Source organism: Mesocricetus auratus, unplaced genomic scaffold (assembly GCF_017639785.1).
Source record: "Mesocricetus auratus isolate SY011 unplaced genomic scaffold, BCM_Maur_2.0 Super-Scaffold_100004, whole genome shotgun sequence".
In the NCBI taxonomy this organism is placed as follows: Eukaryota; Metazoa; Chordata; class Mammalia; order Rodentia; family Cricetidae; genus Mesocricetus; species Mesocricetus auratus.
Window position 1 is genome coordinate 118,691,597 of NW_024429189.1, and position 20,265 is coordinate 118,711,861.

Here is a 20,265-nt window from a genome sequence, read left to right on the forward strand (position 1 = left end):
ATGCCCTTGTTTCAGGCTCCACGATATGTGCTATATACTGTCCCCTTTTTGGTTTTGGCATCTGTGAATCATCCTAGGAATAGGCCCTGGGTGAAGAAGTATACTTGCAGGTTGATATTGGTAATGTCTTTCTCTGGAGTGCTGGTATTAAAGGTCTGAGCTACCACTGCCCTAGGTGATGGCTTTCTCTACTAGGTCTCTGCTGATAAACTGGTGGCCCTTGACTGACTATTCATTATAACCTGGACCCCTTCAATAAGCTGTTTTCTGTTTTCTTTCTTTCTTTCTTTCTTTCTTTCTTTCTTTCTTTCTTTCTTTCTTTCTTTCTTTCTATCTACCTACCTACCTACCTACCTACCTACCTACCTATCTATCTATTTCGAGATGGGGTTTCTCTGTGTGGCCCTAGCTGTCCTGGAACTAGCTCTGTAGACCAGGCTGGCTTCGAACTCACAGACATCCACCAGTCTCAGCCTACTGAGTGCTGGAATTAAAGGCATATGCCACCACAACATGGTTATAAGATGGTTTCTTACGGGAAGGTCATATACCACACGGAGGTAACCTAGGTGTAAGAGTGAGCTCTTGAGTTTAAGAGCTGGGAGGAAGGGAGAGCCATTTAGTTCACACCATTGTGTTGCCAAGGTTGGCTTGGAGGAGACAGGGATACCATGGAGGCGGTGAATGCCAAAGACAGAGGGCTTGCTTGGGAAAGGAATTTGAGATGTGCCAAGGTCACTAGAGAGTTTCTGGTACTGTCAGCTGAACTGGGAAAGATGACTGCTGCCTTGTGGAGAATGGGCTGGATGGCGGTGCTTTCAGATTCAAAGGAGTGAGTTTATTAAGTGAGTAGCAAGCAAAAACAAAACAAAACAAAAACAAATAGCAAACAGCAGATAGACAGAAAAACAGCAACATATCCGATGCTCACAATATCCAGCCATCTGGACTAGCCCAACTGGGAGAGCAAGCAGAAGAAATGTCATCAAATCACCAAAGAAATGGTGCGGGAGGACCTGCTGACAGCGTCAAGAAGCCAGACTTCTTGACTGAGAGAAAAATCTCACCTCTATGGACGAGCTTCTGCCCCTTCGTCCCACCTGCAGCCACCTTTACCACGTGGGGATAAACCATGTGTCCCCTGTTGAAAACGGTTTTACCTTCTAGCTGTTCTCAAGGGTGTGATGTTTGTAATGCCCTCAGCAGTTTGCTGTTCTCCTTTGTCCCTGACACAGTCTTATGGGCCCAGCTTGCCCAGACAGGGATTTTTAGAAGACACTTGAAATCAATATGCTTGAGTTTGAGACAGGGGCGGGCAATTCATTTCCAGCACCAGCTTTCAGTGAGTTTAAGCAGCACATGACAATTGACCAGTGTAACGTACGTCACAGGGGCAAATAGTGATATTGCAGGATAGGCTGCCCCAGAGGCGGCTGAGCTTTCCTTCTTCAAGGGGGGTCCTTCAAGGCCTAGAGGAGGCAGCTGAGGCCCATTGCCTCCTCCCCTAGTCTGTAGACACGATCTCCTCTGAGCTATTAGGCTCCCCACTACTTGCCTCCAGCCCCTACCAGCCTGCCCCACTTGGCCAAGTACCTAATTAGGCATGTAAATTGGCAGTGCCCTTAAAACGAAGAATGCTTGACCACATTCACATCTTGTGGAAGACACAGCAAGAAGTCTGCTGTCTGAGACAAGCTGCAGGAGGGTAAGGTAAATCTTCCTGAAGCTCCTGCATTTTAAGTGGCAAAGCTGAGTTGAAACCTTCTCTTGGGAGAGAGCTGCCCAGTGTCTGATTCTACAGGGAAGAGGTCATATGTGGTGCCTGCCCCGATGGATGGTCTATTGTTTCCTTATCTGTCCCTCAAAAGCAGGCCCCTGTCACATAACAAAGCCAAGGACAGCTGTGCAGCTCTGAAAGACTCCAGTGTTTAGGGAATGCAGGCCCCAGCAGGAGGAATCCCTGGGTTCACCCTGGCACATACCTCATTCGCCTGTTCCCATTCATGGACAGACTTTGCCTTTATTTGTGTCTTGGCAGAGAGCCAGGGTGCGAGCTGGCAAGACCTTCCCCAGCAGCCCTGGAGACTCACTGGAGGACAAGCTGAAGCCCATGCTGGAGTGGGCCCACGGGGGCTTCAAGCCCACTGGCATCGAGGGCCTCAAACCGAATAACGAGCAACCAGGTGGGGATGGATGGTGCAGGCAGTAGGAACTCCGAACCCGGGAGACACAGTATTCCCTTACCATCCTTGAGATCTGTTTTCTTTGCTCTGTCCTGCAATTTCTTGGCATCTACAGTGCTCACTAGAGAAGAATCAAGTCTCCTAAGCTGAGCTGAGTCACTCGCCCTCACATATGACCCTCATGGGAGCCATGGGTGCATATTCAGCCTCCTATAATTTTAGGACTCCTGCCTTCCTTTTTATTTCTTAGTATTAATAACACACATAAGCATTGGCAAATGTCACCTTGCCATCAAAGGTTCTTTTGTGTTTCTGTTTTCTGAGAAAACAGTCTCACTACATTAGCCAGGTAGTGGGGTGGTGATAGACAGGTAGTAGTCCTGTCTGGTCTCATGCTGGGATTGCAAGCATGGGTCACCACATTTGGCTCCTCATGCCTGATTTTGTTTCCTAGTATGTGTGAATGGGGAAGAGTCAGATTCAACCATGACCACTGTGAATCAATAGTCCAATAAAAGTATAAATAACGTTAATGAGTGGGAGCCACAGAATGTAATTTAATTATTTTCTCATAGAAAATATTATAAAGGATCATGTGAAATTAATGTCAATCATATATTTTGACCTAATATTTTCAAAACTTAGCATTTAAACATTCAGTCTATATAAAACATTGGGACATTTCGCTTTTGTCTTGTACTGTCCTAAAAATTTGTGCTGTTAGGTGAAAGTTAAACTAAAATTGATTAATGAAACATACTAATTTCATAAATTGGCTAAGTAGATTCCAGGGTTCAAGTCAGTCCAAATTAACCAAACCAGTAGCATCATTTGACAATTTGGACCTGGCCATCAGTGTGAAATCCTGTCCCTCCTGACATTTCAAATAGCTCCCTGCCTCCATCCGGCGTTGTGGTGGGCATCACTGTAGGAACCTCAAGAGTTCCAGCTGTGGCCCAGCATGTGCTCTAAACTCACTCTAGAAGGATGGATTTTCGTACACATCCAGATGTCTAAACCCCATGACCATGAATCTGCCTGCTTCCCGGGTGAGAGGAGCTCTGAATTGGCTTCTGCTCTGGGCTCCCCTCTGGGTTCTCTGCACCCATCAGGGTCCCCTGCTCTAGATGCAGCTGGATCCCAGGCAAAGCATGGTCTTGTCCTAGGCCCATCTTGTCCTAGGTCTTGTCTCTTAGACCGTCAATCAGATCTGTCTGCTTACCTTTCAGAGAACAAAAGTCGAAGACGCACAACCAACGACCCTGCTGCTTCTGAATCCTATCCCCCACCCAAGCGCCTCAAGACAAATAGCTATGGTGGGAAAGACCGAAGAGAGGATGATGAGAGCCGAGGTGATTTGGGGTCGGGTGCTGACAGGTCTGGCCAAGCATGGTGCATACTAGGGGCAGCAGGTCCTCAGACCACTGCTGTGTGGAATGCAGAGGTGCATGGCTGCATGGGAAAGGAGAGACTTCCCCACCTCATCTCACACCTTGTCCCTCTTTCCTCAACAGAACGCATGGCTTCTGATGTCACCAACAACAAGGGCAATCTGGAAGGTACTGTTGTCCCCCGGTCCTTCCTTCCTGGGGTGCCCCAGGCCTGTCTTAGCCTGGCTTTGACCTTCTGTATGGGTTCAATCCAGAGTCCTGGGGACCATTTCTGCTCCTTATGTATTTCTTGCTATGTTTTTTTAGATCAAGTGGTATGATTTGCTTCCACTCTTAACCGAATGTGATGTGGCCACTCACTGGAGTTGGGGAGCAATGGAAGCTGTGGCACTTTGGCCAATGCCCGAAAACTCCAGATCAATGGAACCTTGAACTTGCCATGCCATAAGCACAGCTAACTTGTAGGTTAAAATAAGACACATTTTGCCATTGGCTCCTTCTCGAGCTGACTCTGCTATCCTTTTCACTGAGTACTGCTCTGGGATTCAGAAATCTTCCAAAAACAGACATAATGGAGTTTGAATGTGCGATGGACTCTTCATTTGCATTCTCGGCCCAATGTGCCTTACTCTTCAAATATTTATCAAGTAGTTACTCATTATTGGGTTAGAAAACAGACCTGGATCCAGGGTACCCTAAAAAAGCTGAAGTTTGGAGCAGTACCTACAAGTTAGAAACTGGTGTGTGTGTGTGTGTGTGTGTGTGTGTGTGTGTGTGTGTGGTTTTTAGAGATAGGGTTTCTCTGTGTAGCCTTGGCTGTCCTAAAACTCACTCTGTAGACCAGGCTGGCCTCAAACTCACAGAGATCCACCTGCCTTTGCCTCCTGATGCTGGGATTAAAGATGCCTATGACCACCCCACTCCCTAGCTAATGTAGAGTCATCTACCGTTAGTCTCTTCCCCCCATGGGACAGTATTGGCCATTTAAAGGTTTTGTCCTCTTGAATAGTTAATCAGTTTATAGCCAAGAAAGTATGGCCTCATATAAAAAAATAAACAAAAACAAAAACAAAAGGAAGAAAACCAAGGTCTGGGATGGTAATCTGTGATTGGGCATAGTTGCAGACAAGTTCTTTATCTGCCACCAAGCCAATCAGAATCAGTACCAGTGCCTCAGTGTCTGAGATTTAATGTTTATGAAAATGGAGATGTCAAGCAAAAAAAAATATTCAGCTGCTTGTCCTGCCTGCCCAGGCTTTGGCCTTTTCTGTGCTTCTTTTTGTTAGTTGGAACTCGTCTTTCCCAGACTATGAATGGGGATGGTTCTTTAAACACTGTTGAGTCTATGGCCAACCACCCTAACACACCATATCTCATCTGAAATGCTGTTGGAAGGAGTTAGACATTAGACATGGTACAGAGTCCTCAGCACACGGCTGGCATGGGGCAGATGCTCAGAACTGTCAGACTCAAGGCCGGAGCTACTAAGCTTAGCCCCTTAGACTCTGACACCCTGTCTTTCTCTCAGACTGCTGCTTGTCCTGCGGTAAGAAGAACCCTGTATCCTTCCACCCCCTCTTTGAGGGTGGGCTCTGTCAGAGTTGCCGGGTAAGTCTTCCTGCCCCTTGCTCTGCCACATCCTTCCCCAGACAGGCCCCCAGCACAGTTCCTGTTCCAGGCCCTAGTGAACATCCCCAGGGCACATCCCCACCACCCTTCCTGTTTGGGGGACAGGTGCTGCAGCAGAGAAGGCTCTCCATGAGGCACTCAGCTCATATGTACTGTCGCTGAAAAGCACCCCAGCTATCAGCTAGGGCCCCTGCCAGCTTGCTAGCCAGACCTGGTTGGGGTCAGGTCTATGGTCTCACGGGCTTTCTCTCTGGTGGTCAGGATCGCTTCCTGGAGCTCTTCTACATGTATGACGAGGACGGCTATCAGTCCTACTGCACTGTGTGCTGCGAGGGCCGTGAGCTACTTCTGTGCAGCAACACGAGCTGCTGCAGGTGAGTGTCCTTCCATGGGGGCTGCACAAGAGGGCCTAGGGTCCCCGGTTGTACCCTACAGTTCCTGCAGCCTGTAGGCAGCTAAAAATCAAATAGAAAATGAGCACCCAGGGGCCATTCTGTGGAGTCTGTTGTGCATGGGCATGGACCGCAGTGATGCATAGTGCTGGACTTGATCCAGGTGTGCCTGCGAGGCCAGCCCTGTGAGGTTTCTGAAATGGTTGGTTACCCTATAGCTCAAAACATGTGGAGGCAGGAGGCGGAACATCATGCAGGGGTGGTCATGCCCTGGAGAACTAACTGAACCTGCTGGACAAATGTCTGCTAACCTTGATCCATTCTCTGGATGCTCTGGCACAGGTGCTTCTGTGTGGAGTGTCTGGAGGTGCTGGTGGGTACAGGGACAGCTGAGGATGCCAAGCTGCAGGAACCCTGGAGCTGCTATATGTGCCTCCCACAGCGCTGCCATGGGGTCCTCAGGCGCAGGAAGGATTGGAACATGCGCCTGCAAGACTTCTTCACTTCTGATCCTGACCTCGAAGAATTCGTAAGCCATGGGCTCTGTGCAGCCCCTTGCAATTACAGTCCCTGAGAATCTGGAATCCTGTGCATCTGTAAAAGCAAGGGTTAGGCCTTTAATCTCAGCCCGTAGGAGACAAGCAGTCATATGACTGACTCCAATGACAGCCTGGTCAGTCAAGTGAGTTCCCGGCCAGTCAAGGGTACCTACGTACTGAGATCCTGTGTCAAAATAGACAAAACAAGTTATAGTAACAGGCATAGTGACATAGGCTAGAATCACAGCACAGCTACCCGAGCCATGAGCTTTGTGATGAATTTAAGGGCAGCCTGTGTTAAATAGTGAGGTCAAGGGCAGCTGGGGATGTACAGCAAGATTCCATCTCTGCTATACCATCTGTACCTCCCAGAGCCGGTGCCTGCCAGAGGCTGAGAGTCCTTGCTAGCTAACATCTCTAGCAGACAATTCTCCCTTCCAGTACCTTCTGAGGAGGGAACAGGATGGAAACATCTGAGCGTATGAGTGATGAGGGCAGCTGCTCCCACAATGTAGGAGTTTATCTCCTGTTCTGAGGCCTTGGCTGTTAGCGGTTAAGCTCCTTATCTGGCTCTGTGTCTGTAGGAGGTGACTGTGCCTCCTATCTAACGACAGAATGGCCAGCCTGTGCCCAATACTCTCTTACTGGTTCCCATTGATGCTTCTGAGTACAGGAGGACAGATGGACACTCTGGAGGCATCACTCTTTGTTTGTCTGGTAGGAGCCACCCAAGTTGTACCCAGCAATTCCTGCAGCCAGGAGGAGGCCCATTAGAGTCCTGTCCCTGTTTGATGGAATTGCGACAGGTGAGTTTGAGGCTTCTCTGAGGATGCTCTGTTAGGGCAATGAAAGAATCCTCTAGGCAGGCTGAAGGCTTCTCTCTCATGACAATTGAGAAGAGAGGCAGCTGGGATGTCATGTGTGTCCTTTCTTGCTGCCCTCCATGGCCTTTGTGCCTTCCCACACCCTTTTCACATGTGTGTGACTATAAGCATGCACTTGCCCCATAGACAAATGTGGAAGTCAGAGGACAACTTCTCTCCCTTGTGAGGTTACCCAGGTATCAGGTTTGGTGGCAAGTCCCTTTTCCTGGCCTCACTGGCCTTTCTAAAGGAACATGCATCTTGCTTTACTTGTTTTCCATCTGCTCCAGCAGCTGGAAGTTTCCTGGCTACACATGCCAATGCTGTGAAAATAAGGCCGTGCCCCTCAGTCTTGGCTCCTTTTTAGTTTTTACACTCTGTATGCACACAGGAATCTGTTACCATGCATAGCACTCTCTGGTCTGTTGTGGCTCATGCAAGGTTCTTGGTCCCTTTTTAAAAGGGCACACTTCTTAGCTCTTGCATTTTATCTTTTATTCTTAAACTTTTCCTTCTATACTCATGAATACCTTTGTGGTCAGTTAGGCAACAACTACCTTCCTTAATTCTGGCTCCTTTCCATTTTGTGAGATGTCCTATATGTAGAAGGAATGAACATAGCCATTACAGGCAGTGCTGTGAGGTCCCCTGGAGTCGACACAGACACCCTGAAGTGACAGTGATGGAGTAAGGGGTTCTCATTGTGCTTCAGGAGGACCCTGGGTGGGCTGATGGCTCTGCACTTGGCCTCTTGGCCTCACATTTCTATTTGATCCCTCACAGGGTACTTGGTGCTCAAAGAGCTGGGTATCAAAGTGGAAAAGTACGTTGCCTCCGAAGTGTGTTCAGAGTCAATCGCTGTGGGAACTGTTAAGCACGAAGGCCAAATCAAATACGTGAACGACGTCAGGAACATCACAAAGAAAAATGTGAGGGTGACCTTTTTCCTGGGGTTCATTTTTGCTTGTTCCTCTATTTCCTGAACCTTGGTCTCATGGCATGTTATCCCTTTCTCTGAGGCCCAGGGTTGTGGGTAGAAGAGAACCAGAGACATTTCAGAAAGAGTGATATAATAGGAATAATTCAGGACTTTTAGTGGAATGTGAGCATTCAGGCTCCATGCCCTGGAATTGGAATTGTTGATGGAGCAAGTTTCTAGAACTGTGTTTTCTTAGCAACTTCTCTAAGAATTTAAGTTTTCTTTATTGTAAATTAAAAAAAATCATCATCGTCGTCATCATCATTTGTGTGTGTATGTGTGTGTGTGTGTGTGTGCATGTGCACACACACATGGATGAGCGTGCCAGTACCTTGGCACATGTGTGCAGATGACAGGACAACTTCCTGGAGTCAGTGTTCTCCTTTCCCATTTACATGGGTTTTGGGGATCACACTCAGGTTGCCAGGCTTGCATGGTAGGTACCTGAACCCTCCAAGTCATTCACCTGCCCCAGAATCAAGGCTTTCAGTCCCTCCTTCCTCAGGCTCATCCCTGCCTTTTGTGTTTTCCCTCAGATTGATGAGTGGGGCCCATTCGACTTGGTGATTGGTGGAAGCCCTTGCAATGATCTCTCCTGTGTGAATCCTGTCAGGAAAGGTTTGTATGGTAAGCAGTCATTTGTTTTGGCTCACAGAGGCCCTCCCATACCTGAGTGCTGGTCCATGTGGGGTGGTGGAGAAGTTAATTTTTGTTTAGTGCCTTTGTCCTTAAGCAAGCCTGCTCCCTTATAAGTCCTCAGCTCTCAGAGAAAGATGTCAGTGAATGGTGTTCTGCTGTCCCTGTGCCCTTCCCTGTCATTCTAGGGGACTAGAGGGGGTTGGCTGTGGGGGATATTGGCTTTACTGATGGGACTTATTGGGGTTCTCTTGTCTCAGGGAATGTGGAAGCTTATACTGAAGATTTGATTAAACCCTGTTCTCTGATGTTCTTTTATGGATATAGAGGGCACTGGCCGACTCTTCTTTGAGTTTTATCGATTGCTAAATTACTCACGTCCTGAGGAGTGTGACAACCGTCCATTCTTCTGGATGTTTGAGAATGTGGTAGCCATGGAGGTCGGTGACAAGAGGGACATCTCACGATTCCTGGAGGTGAGTGGCCTGAGTGTCAAGACTACTTGGGTCAGGGAGACCACATTGGCATTGAAGGCTACTGGGTGTGGACAGGTGGGCATGGTTCCTCGGTTTGTGACTAGATCTAGGGAGGGAGGGTACAGCACACTTGTGAGTCATGGGAGACATTTATCCCTAACATAACCCTGCCTGTGCAAGGCACCAAAATGACACCAACCTCTACTTTTACTTTAGATCGTTCCTTGTTTCCATTTTCTTCTGAAAATGGTAGCTTTAGGAGTTACAGAGAAGTTAATTATCCACCACTTGAATTACATCAAACACTGTACTAAGTAGGTTTTTAGATTTCCCTTCCTTCCTTCCTTCCTTCCTTCCTTCCTTCCTTCCTTCCTTCCTTCCTTTCTTGTTTTTTGTTTTTTTTTGAGGCAGGGTTTCTTATATATTTCATGTGCATGAGTACTCTGTCAACACGTGCATTTACATGCCAGAGAGGGCATTGGGTCCCATTATAAGCAGTTGTGGCCCCCATATGTTTACTGGGAATTGAACTCAGGTCCTCTGGAACAGCAGCCAGTGCTCTTAACCACTGAGACATTTCTTCAACCCCATGTTTGGTTGTTTTTTAAGACAGAGTCTCATGTAGCCCAGGCTTTTCTTCAACTCTTGATCATTTTGTCTCCACATCTCAAGTGCCAGGATTACAGATGTGTACCACGCCTGGACTGTTCCTTGGTTTTCTTTAGAATTTTACAATGTTGGTCTCAGAGGTGATAGAAATGGCTATTTTCCAACTAGCATATGTTACTTGTGACTGGGTGTCCTGAGCCATGTGCTGCCCACACTGTCTGTCTGCAACTGGGATTTGACTTAGCAGATTTTGATGTGGAACACCTCTACCTTTGAGCACACATGATTCAGAGTGGGCAGGTCTGATCTGACTTGTTACCCACCATTCACAGACAGAGATCAGCTATCTTAGTCATTGTTCTATTGCTGTGAGGAGACACCAGGGCATAGGCAAACTCTAACAAAATAAACTAATTAGGTGCTTGATTATAGTTTCAGAGGTGTAGTCCATTACTATCACTGTGGGGAGCATGATGGCATACAGGCGGGCATGGTGCTGGAGAAGAGGATGAGAGTTCTGCATCCTGATCCACAGGCAGCAGGAAGAGACAGCCTGGACCTGGCATGGGCTTTAGAAACCTCAAAATCTACCGCCAATGGCATACTTCCTCCAACAAGGCCACACCCCCTAATCCTTCTAATCTTTTTTTTTGGTTTTTCGAAACAGGGTTTCTCTGTGGCTTTGGAGGCTGTCCTGGAACTCGCTCTGTAGACCAGGCTGGCCTCGAACTCACAGAGATCCGCTTGCCTCTGCCTCCCGAGTGCTGGGATTAAAGGCATGTACCACCAACGCCCGGCTCCTTCTAATCTTTTTAAGCGTTCCACTTCCTGGTGACTAAGCATTCAAATATATGAGCCTGTGGGAGCCATTCTTATTCAAACTATTACATTCTACCCTTTGCCCTACCCCCATAGGCTTATAGTCATATCATAATGCAAAAAGCATTCAGTCTAACTTCAAAAGTTCCCATAGTTTTTCACAGCTTCAATACTGTTTAAAAGTCAAAAGTTCAAAATCCCCTTTGAGACTCCTGGCAATCTCTTAACTGTAACCCCCTGTAAAAATCAAAATAAAAAAGCAGATCACATACTTCCAACATACAATGGCATAGAATATGCATTACTATTCCAAAAGAGAAGAAAGGAAACACAGTGAGAAAATACTGAACCATAGAAAACTGAAAACCAGCAGGGCAAACTCTAAATTCTGCATCTCCACATCTGATGTGAAAGTACACTTCAGATCTCCAATTTCTTCCAGTTTTGTTGAATTCTCTGTTTTGGGCTGGTTTCACATTTGGTCTGCAGCTCTTTTTGGCAGGTATCCCATGGCTCTGGCTTCTCCAACATCTTGGAATCTCTAACACAATCAAGGTTTCATCTTCACAGCTTCACATAATGGCCTCTCTGGGCCTCTATGCAGGGGCATTCCTGACCTGGCATCAGTTGCTTTCCTTTGCCAAGAAGGAAGATTCCACAACCCCTTTCTTGTACTTTTGACTTGAAAATCAGAGCCATGTGAACCAAGTTCTGCTGCTTGGTGGGGCTGGAATTTGGGCCCCTTTTCCAATTACATTTACACCAGTTTTCTGTTGTTCATGGTTCCCTTCACTGCCTAAGCTTTTCTTTTCTTTTTTTTTTTTTTGTTTTTTGAAACAGGGATTCTCTGTGTAGCTTTGGAGCCTGTCCTGGCACTTGTTCTGTAGACCAGGCTGACCTTGAACTCATAAGGATCTGCCGGCCTCTGCCTCCCAAGTGCTAGGATTACAGACATGTGCTAGTACTGCTTTTCTTTAATTCCTTTTCACAAGTTGGAAAAAAAGTTGGGTGGGGTCTTGCCCTGAGGTTACCACTCCCTTTATTTCATTTAGCATCAGGCTTAAAAAACAAAAACTTTTTATCTCCTTGAACACTGAATTTAGCTCCATTACAGTTTCTGGTGCTCCTTAGCTCCTCAAACTGAACATTTTGTATTTCTTTTTATATAGCTTAGTCCTTTTCATTATAGATCTGCATAAGAATGATTACTGATAACCATACTCTACAGTTATACTGAAATCTCCTCTGTCAAAGTCCTTAATCCAAAACTCTTCAGTTTAGCCACAGGCAGATTTTTAGGACAAGAGCAGAAAGTGGCCACATTCTTTGCCAAAGTATCACAAGAATTGTGTCTAGGCCACTTACTAATATTCTTCCCCTTGGAAACTTGAGCTGGGGTCACACTGCTCTCAGCATTACTGTCCAGGCTCCTATTAGTATGCCACACTTGTAAGCTTTAGTGTTCAGCTGCTTTTCTATCCAAAGTTCCAAAGTCCACATTCTGCCAACAAGCAGCATGGTCAGGTCTCTCAGAGCACTATCCAACTCCTGGTACCAACTTCTGTCTTGGTCACTGTTCTAATGCTGTGAACACACATCAGCTCTGCTCAGCCAGCCTCTAGATGGGAACTGGTCTGTTTCCTTGCCTCTTGTGTAGCTAGGAAAACCTTGTCATCTCACAGGTCAGACCTGGGCTGACTGGCAGCCTAGTCTTGCTGTTTCTCCAGCAGCTCCCTTTCTCTTCCTGCAGTGTAATCCAGTGATGATTGATGCCATCAAGGTTTCTGCTGCCCACAGGGCCCGGTATTTCTGGGGCAACCTGCCTGGGATGAACAGGTAAGAGACCTGAGAGGGACAGGTAACAGACAGCAAAGTTGTATAGAAGTCTGACTAACATTCCTACCTTCTAGAAAGTCCTGGCTTTAGGATGCTCTGGATAACTGGAGCATTGACCAGGACTCCTTGGGTAGCTGTTTTGCTCTAACTGCAGGGTGGGTGTTTCTCAAGGTCCCCTTGATGACTGAGAACTGTGAAGCCTCCCTGTTCTTCCTGATGTGCTAAGTCTTCCATTGCAATGGGATGAAGTGGGACCTGGTATAGGCAACTGGTGGCCAACCAGGAGGCAGAGCTGAGGTGTGAAACAGTAGCACAGACACTGACTTCCTCCAGTTTTCTCAGTCAGGAACCTTTTATGCCCTTAAAAATTTAGTTTGAGATTACAATTTAATCATAACATTCCTCCCTCCAAATCCTTCCTTATATTCCTTTGTGTTCTCCTGAAATTCATGGCCTTTCTTTTTATCAACTGTTAGTGTATACATATATCTATTCCTAAATATGACCATCTAACGTTACTTGTATGTCTGTTTTCAGGGCTGTTTGGCACTAGACAACCATTTGGTGTGCTCTTCCCTGAAGAAGGCCACCCTTCCTGTTCCCAGCATTCCTCTGTTGCTTATACTTCTTTGTGTAGGGTTGAGGCCACATGGACTTTTCTTCCTCCACTTTGGCATCTCACATTTGTGTAGTCATACCCAGTGTTTAGTAGTCCTCAGGATTCGACACAAATCAAGTGGCTCTGCAGAGCTCTCCTTATGTCATCCTTTGTGCTTTCATGAACAGCTTGCTAACTAAGGTGTGACATGTGATTGTAGTGACCATCCCATATATGCAAATGAGCTCAGCTGTGAAACCCTTCCCGGAAGATGTGCTAGAAGCATACATTTTGGGAGTCTGGCAGAGCGTGGACAGCAGTCACAAAGTCCTGGGACAGCTTGGAGATTTCTCTAAAATGCTGTCATTTTTTTTAGTTCAAAATTTTAATATTGTTTTTACCCCTGGCATAGTTAATGTTTACTCAGTTAACCATCTAATCGAAAGGTACCACGTTCTCGTTTGGAATCACATGGGCTGATTTATTCAACGTTCAAGCTCTCCCTGCCAAGCACTGTATTGTTGCCAATTCAAGGGGGAACACAATGATGTCAGTGGCTCTCGCAGAGAAGATGTATTAGTGGGAGGGTTAGAGAACACAGTGAGTAATTGTATGTTCATGGTTGGGGAGGTGGCATTGGAAAGTAGGGTGGGGAAAGGGAGAGGCCTCATTCAATAGAACTGAAGGAATGGAGCCAATCCAGACAGAAGGGAGGGCTCTGGGATAGATGGTGGGCAGGCATCCCCAGACCAGCTTGGAGATTAGTGTTCTTGGGTCAAGAGTGGCTTGAAAAAGGAGATGCAGGTATCTCTGACTGGATACTGCAGGCCTGATACATGGTGCCACTTAGTTGTACACGGGGGTAGGGTATTACAAAAATTAGCTTAAGCAATTAAGGTATACTGTGTCTAGTAGAAGGAAAAGAGACAGGGCTCAGAGATGGGGACACTAGTGAGGTGGTGCATTGCAGAAGGCCAGCTATCACGATGTGTCCTAGAAGGTGCCATCCAGTGAGAAAGCAAATGAAGTTGCTGGCAGTGATCTCTGGAGTTTGTAGGCTGGCAGGGTATTTGAACATTTGTTTATGCATTTGGTGGCTTCCAGGCTAAGAGGATGGACTGCTCTAAGTGAATTCTGATGAGTGATAGAGTGGGTGTATGAAGTGTCAGGTGGGCTGAGGTCTGAGTTATCTAGTTTATGCATATCTTTTCACATATAGCCCTGGCTAGCCCAGGACTCCTTATGTAGATCAGGCTGGCCTTCAACTCACAAAGATTCTCTTGTCTCTGCCTCCTTAGTGCTGGGATTAAAGGATGTGCCACCATGCTCGGTGTTTATATAAATCTTTTTTTTTTTTTTTGTTTTTACGAGACAGGGTTTCTCTGTATTGTTTTGGAGGCTGTCGGTCCAGCCTGGCCTTGAACTCACAGAGATCCGCCTGTCTCTGCCTCCCGAGTGCTGGGATTAAAGGCGTGCGCCATCACCGCCCGGCTAAATTTTAATCTTTGAATCTATATAACACCGAGCTTTCCATATCCCTTTCTCTTGGCCCCTCATCTCACTTAGGTTCATGGAGGACACAAAAGGGATAGGAAGCCAGTGGTGTGACTCAGTGGGTAAAGGAGCTTCCTATACAAGCCTGATGGCCTGAGTTTGATCCCCAGATCGCCCACCCTCTGACCTCCAAACATGCCCTGTGGCATGTGTGTCCACATACATCAAACACACATATACACCTTAGCGAGAAATACATTCTTAAAAGAAGAATCACGGCTGGTATTGGGTAGCTGAAAGGTGTAGTCAAGGGAAATTCTTGGTGTGATTCTTCAGCCCTGTGTGGCACTCATTCTTTTTTCTTTTCGACTTTGAAGGCCCTACCTAGGGCCACTACAGGAGTTGATGACTCCTGCATGCAGATGTTGTGAAGACATCTGCTTCTAGCTCTTGCCAGCTTGTTTGTCTCTGCATTTGTAAAGCAGGTTGCCTGAGAGAAAGTGAAAGGTTTGACTGTCCTTCCTTTCGTGGTGGCACCAACTTAAAAGCCACTTGAGCTTCATTTCCAAAGTGTGGGATACTCTTATGAGGTGACTCACCAGCATTTAGGCTCAACCTTCCTAATGCTGCCACCCTTTAATACAGTTTCTCATGCCTCGGTGACCCCACCAATAAAATTATTTTTGTTGCTACTTCATACTGTAATTTTGCAGTTATAAATCATAGTGTGAATATGTGTGTTTTCAGATGGTGTTAGGCGACTACTGGGAAAGGGTTGTCCACCCCTAACGGGTTCGAGACTCACAGGTTGAGAACCTCTGATCTAGACCAGGCTTCTTTTTCACATTTTCCTGGTCTGCACAGGTCCCACTGTAGTGCTCCTGTCTCTCTGTGGGAGCCTCACTTTGCCCACTGCTAAAACCTAAAATTCAGAGAAACACTACCTCTTGCCCTGGGCTGTCTTCTTCAGGGATTAGTGGACTCTTGCTCTTACCTCACAGATGTGTCCCTTTTCATCCTGTGGCTGAACATGGTCACTGCCAGAGTTTACTTGGGCAAAGCAGATTCTCTCCTTGTCTGACTTGTGAGATCTCTAGCTTAGACCTCCAGGGCAGATGCTGGAGAGTAATGGGTTTTGGCTGTTCCCAGGCCTGTGATAGCTTCAAAGAATGATAAGCTCGAGCTGCAGGACTGCTTGGAGTTCAGTAGGACAGCAAAGGTAAGACGCTGAGTGGTCTGTGCTGCACCTTCTGGAAAACTGTGACCTTGGCTCTATCCACGTGGCTCCCGCTCATTCCCTCACAGACCCCTGGTGCTGGGCCTCTTTCTCCACAGGATTGTTCTGTCTCTTCTTCAAGTGCAGAGTAGGAGATGTTCTTGGTAAATAATTCCAGTGAGAAAATGCGACCGGGTTCTGCATTGGTTAAGGCTGGAGGCATAGACGCTGTGCTGCAGGTGGTCTTTGCAGTAGCAACAGTGGTGGACGCTGTTACAAAAGGCTGTGCACAGTCACAGATGCACAGTGCAGAGTCTGGTGCCTGCTCCTCCGTGTCTGTGAAAAGCAAAGGCCTATTGCTCAAGCTCTAGTTGGCCATTCTGAGTCTGGATGGTTTTTGCTCTTAATGACCCCTTTCATCAGTAACTGGTGTCTTGGCCACTATGTGATCCTTCATGGTTACCTTTGGCTAAATATATGTGGTATTTGAGGGAAGCATAAGCAATCTCTTCAAGTCTCTTTGTCCCCTCTCTTTGTATGTCTGTCCCTGCCACCTCTCCAAACTCACCTGAGCCTGATTCCACTTGGAAGCCTTCTATGCTCACCCCTCAATGTTTATTTTCCCCCTCCAGTTAAAGAAGGTACAGACAATAACCACCAAGTCGAACTCCATCAGACAGGGGAAAAACCAGCTTTTCCCTGTAGTCATGAATGGCAAGGACGATGATTTGTGGTGTACTGAGCTCGAAAAGTAAGTGTATTAGTTACTTTACTATTGCTATGATAGGACATTAGGACCAAGGACATTTATAAAACAGAGTTTATTTGTGCTTATGGTTCCAGAGGACTAAGAGTCCATCATGACAGGGAAGCAGGACTTGGCAGCAGCTGAAAATTTATATCTTGAACTGCAAACATGAAAGCAGAGAGAGAGAGAGAGAGAGAGAGAGAGAGAGAGAGAGAGAGAGAGAGAGAGAGAGAGAGAGAGAGAGAGAACTAGAAATGGTGGAATCTTTAGACTCATGAAGGTCTCCCCTAGTGGCATTACCACAGCAAGGCTACATCTTCTAAATCTATCCAAAAAGCATTAGCAACTGGGGACTGTATTCAAATACAGTCTGAGACTGCGTTGTTTATCATTCTAATCACCACAAGGCTGCACTTGGAGAGGGGATCTGTGGGGACAGAGACTGGAAGGAGAATGTAGTTAGAGCCAGCAGCACACAGAGCCTTAGTTCCTCCAGGTCCTCCTGAGCCTGTGTAGTAGGGTCTGCATGATAACAGCTTTTCAGAACGGCCCTTGTTTTCCCACAGGGATGGTGGCACTGTGTGATGAGAAATCTCAGGCTTGAGGTTATTAGATAGTGCAGCCTCTCCGTCACCTGCACGGCCCTGACATTTTCCTGTCCCAACTTCCTGGGTTCTTAGGAAGATGGGACACCCCTCAGCTCTTTCAGCTACATTCCTCATGGGGCAGCTGATTCCTCCTTGGTCACGGTCTGTCTTTAACCTCTTTCAGTTTACTGGGCTATGTGGTCTGTTGTTATGTGAAGCTCCACCTCTTGGATTTCAAGTTTTTTTCCTTCTTTTTTATGTTGTAGCTCTATTCTGAAGACTTTTGTAGTGCATATTTTCGTCCCAAATCTCACTTCTGGCTTTATTTCTTCTTTAACAAATAGTTTTAATAAAAATGTAACTTTTTTTTAGGGGTGAGGCAAAGTCTCGCTCTGTTGCTAGGCTACTCTGTAGCCAGCCTGGAACTCAGTATGTAGCCTAGGCTGGCCACAAGCTCATGGCAGCCATTTTGTTTCAGTCTCAGGGGCTGCACCACAGGCACGAACCACCATACACAGCCTAGAAAGTTAATTTCTGGGCTGGTGTGAGGGATCAGCAGGCAAAGCACCCATGGCACAAGCCAGACAAACTCAATTTCACCCGGGAAAGGTGTCCTCTGCCCAAACACATACACATACACATATACACACACTAAATAAATTCAAATGATTGAAAAATAGTGATTTCTCACTAGTAGAAAAACTGTAGGTAACGTTGCTCAGTCAATCTAGGAAGAGTCTCCTGGAAACCCTAGCATAGTGTTCAGAGCTGTGATTCAGAGGCCCAATGCAGAAGGATGACACAATGGTGACGTCAAAGCAAAGAGAAGCAACCCTGGGGATAGCCACTGGCTTATTGGTGCTGCTTCGAGAACCGGGCCATAAGAACTTATTTCTTTGAAATGTTATTACATGCGCATTGTGTGTCTGTGTGTCTGTACTTGGACAAAAGTCATATTCAGATTCTGACTTCTAAATTGTCCTCAACTGAACTGGGGTTGAAAGTCTGCTCTGCTTTTTTGGGGGTGACTTTGTTCTTCGTTAAAGAAACTGCAGGGCTGAGGAGATGGCTCGGTCATTAAAATGACAAGTGAGGGGATTTGGGTTCGAGCCAAGTATGGCAGGCAGAGCAGGAGGATCCCTGATGCTTGCTGGCAAACAAGCTAGCCTAATATGCAAATTCTAGGAGATCCTGTCTCAAGAAAAGAAAAGAAAAAAAAAGAATGCATGGTCCCTGAGGACTAACACCTGAGGACTGAGGATGACCGCTGGCCCCAGGGACACAGACATGTGCACACCTACATCTCTCCATCCCAAGAACTCGATTGCTAAACTTCTCTCGTTGTGTTTTGAAGTCACACAAGTGTGTGGGCTGACTGGCGATTTATGGATTAATTCACAGTAGGCATTTAAGAATGGTCCTCGCACAGCACATGAGGACCAGAATCATAGTCCCAGTGTGGGGGACACAAGACCGCACCAGTGCCCTGTGACTCAACTATCAGCTGCCAGCAAGTGTTCTGAGGATCCAGGGGAACTGGTGGTCTAGAAGGTTCCTTTGAGCCCAAGAGTCCTGACTGAAGGCATGGGGAAGGGTAACTGCGTGCAGAGACAGTGGCAACCTGATAGCTTTCCCAGGCCTGGGTTTCCAGAACACATCTGTCCTGGGTGTGCTGGGGATACCGGCCCTTCTAACCTCTAACTTCGTGTCTTTTCGCTCTGTACTCTTCCAGGATCTTCGGTTTTCCTGCACACTACACAGATGTGTCCAACATGGGCCGTGGCGCCCGCCAGAAGCTGCTGGGAAAGTCCTGGAGTGTGCCGGTCATCAGACACCTCTTTGCCCCCCTGAAGGACTACTTTGCGTGTGAATAGTTCTACTCAGAACTGGGGAGCTTTGGGGTCTTGGAGTTAATGCCAGTCATTAGGAGTACTGATCCTTGAAGCACCCTGACTCTGCCCTTCCTTAGCTCACCTGTTTGGGGCCTCAATATATACTCGGCTCTCATCTGCTCAGTGGTAGCAAAGCCTCCTGGCCCTACAGGGGACCCTCCTGTGCACAGCTCAGATCTGGCATCTTATAGTGGTCCAACATGGTTCTCATGTTTTCCAAGTTTAGAACTTTAAAGCCAAGCCAGCCAGTGGTGCTTTTAATCCCAGCTTTTGGGAGGCCAGAGGCAGACAGATCTCTGTGAGTTCGAGGCCAGCCTGATCTACAGAGCAAGTTCCAAGAGAAACCCTGTATTGAAAAACCAAAACCAAAAAACCAGAGTCAACAAGGGAGAAACTGCTTTGTTTCAACAGCTTTTTGGTGGTTTTTAGGCTGAAAGATGACAGGTGCATAGGGTTTGCCCTTTTGTTTAATTAAAATCAATATTTCTCAGCAATAATCTCTTTTGCACTTTGTTCTTCTGGAAGTGTGCTGTTGGTTAACCATGCATCAAGCACAGGGATGCCTGGGGTCGCAGGGGCTCCTGGAGCCTGAGGTCTACTGCAGTGCCCGCAGAATGCTGCATCAGCGTCCCTGGGGGCTTCTGACAGCATCTGCTTCATTTGCTGCTGCTCCAGGGAGGGCAGCCAGCTGGAAAGGCCTATTCAAGTTTATTCCAGTTTATTTTCTGTTGCTCTGACATGCTGGGCCTAGTGGTACACCTTTAATTTCAGCACAGGGGAAGCAGAGTTCAGGATAGCCTGTTCCACATATCAAGTTCCAGGCTAGCAAAGGCTACACTGTGAAACCCTTTCTGAAACAAAACACGTGTCTTGTGCCCCCCCCCCCCCGCAGAAAGAAAACAAAAGCTAAGATGATACCCATGCAGAAGGACATAAGTCCTGATTTCTACGGTTCCTCACAACTTCTGTAGGAGTTTACTGAACCTCATTTCCCAATTGTCCAGTAGACAGGGTGCAGGGCAGCTACCTTTAGTGACCAGGCTGGGAATGGCTCTTGTGACTCTAACAAGTATTTAATTTTATGTATTGTATCATGATCATCATCATTATCAGTATGTGTGTTTAGCACAGCATGCGTGTGGAGTTCAGAACAGCTTTGTGGAATGGGTTCCCCTTCCACCTTTACAGAGACCCTGGACATCAGACTCAAGGCATCAGGCTTGTGCAGTAGGCACCCTCGCCCCCTGAGCCATCTCATGGACACTTAACACAATCTTTTATCTAGACTTGTTTACAGTGAGTTGAATGCCCAGACTAATAGCATCTTTATTGACCATTTAAAGATGTACTTGTTTCTTCACACTCAAAACTGCAACAG

General features: G+C 46.8%; 1 protein-coding gene across 1 annotated transcript in view; it reads left to right on the top strand.

The window, feature by feature from the left end:
• The window catches only part of LOC101823340 (DNA (cytosine-5)-methyltransferase 3C), a 35,625-nt gene extending 16,252 nt beyond the window's left edge, over positions 1-19,373 (top strand). The window contains 15 exon segments of the mRNA XM_040746526.1: positions 196-220; positions 223-269; positions 525-560; positions 2,039-2,183; positions 3,413-3,535; positions 3,698-3,742; positions 5,103-5,182; positions 5,465-5,577; positions 5,938-6,124; positions 6,856-6,940; positions 7,781-7,926; positions 8,513-8,603; positions 8,940-9,088; positions 12,267-12,352; positions 18,728-19,373. Coding sequence (XP_040602460.1) covers positions 196-220; positions 223-269; positions 525-560; positions 2,039-2,183; positions 3,413-3,535; positions 3,698-3,742; positions 5,103-5,182; positions 5,465-5,577; positions 5,938-6,124; positions 6,856-6,940; positions 7,781-7,926; positions 8,513-8,603; positions 8,940-9,088; positions 12,267-12,352; positions 18,728-18,869 — 1,500 coding nt within the window. The 3' untranslated portion in view covers positions 18,870-19,373.
• The last annotated feature ends 892 nt before the right edge of the window (positions 19,374-20,265 follow it).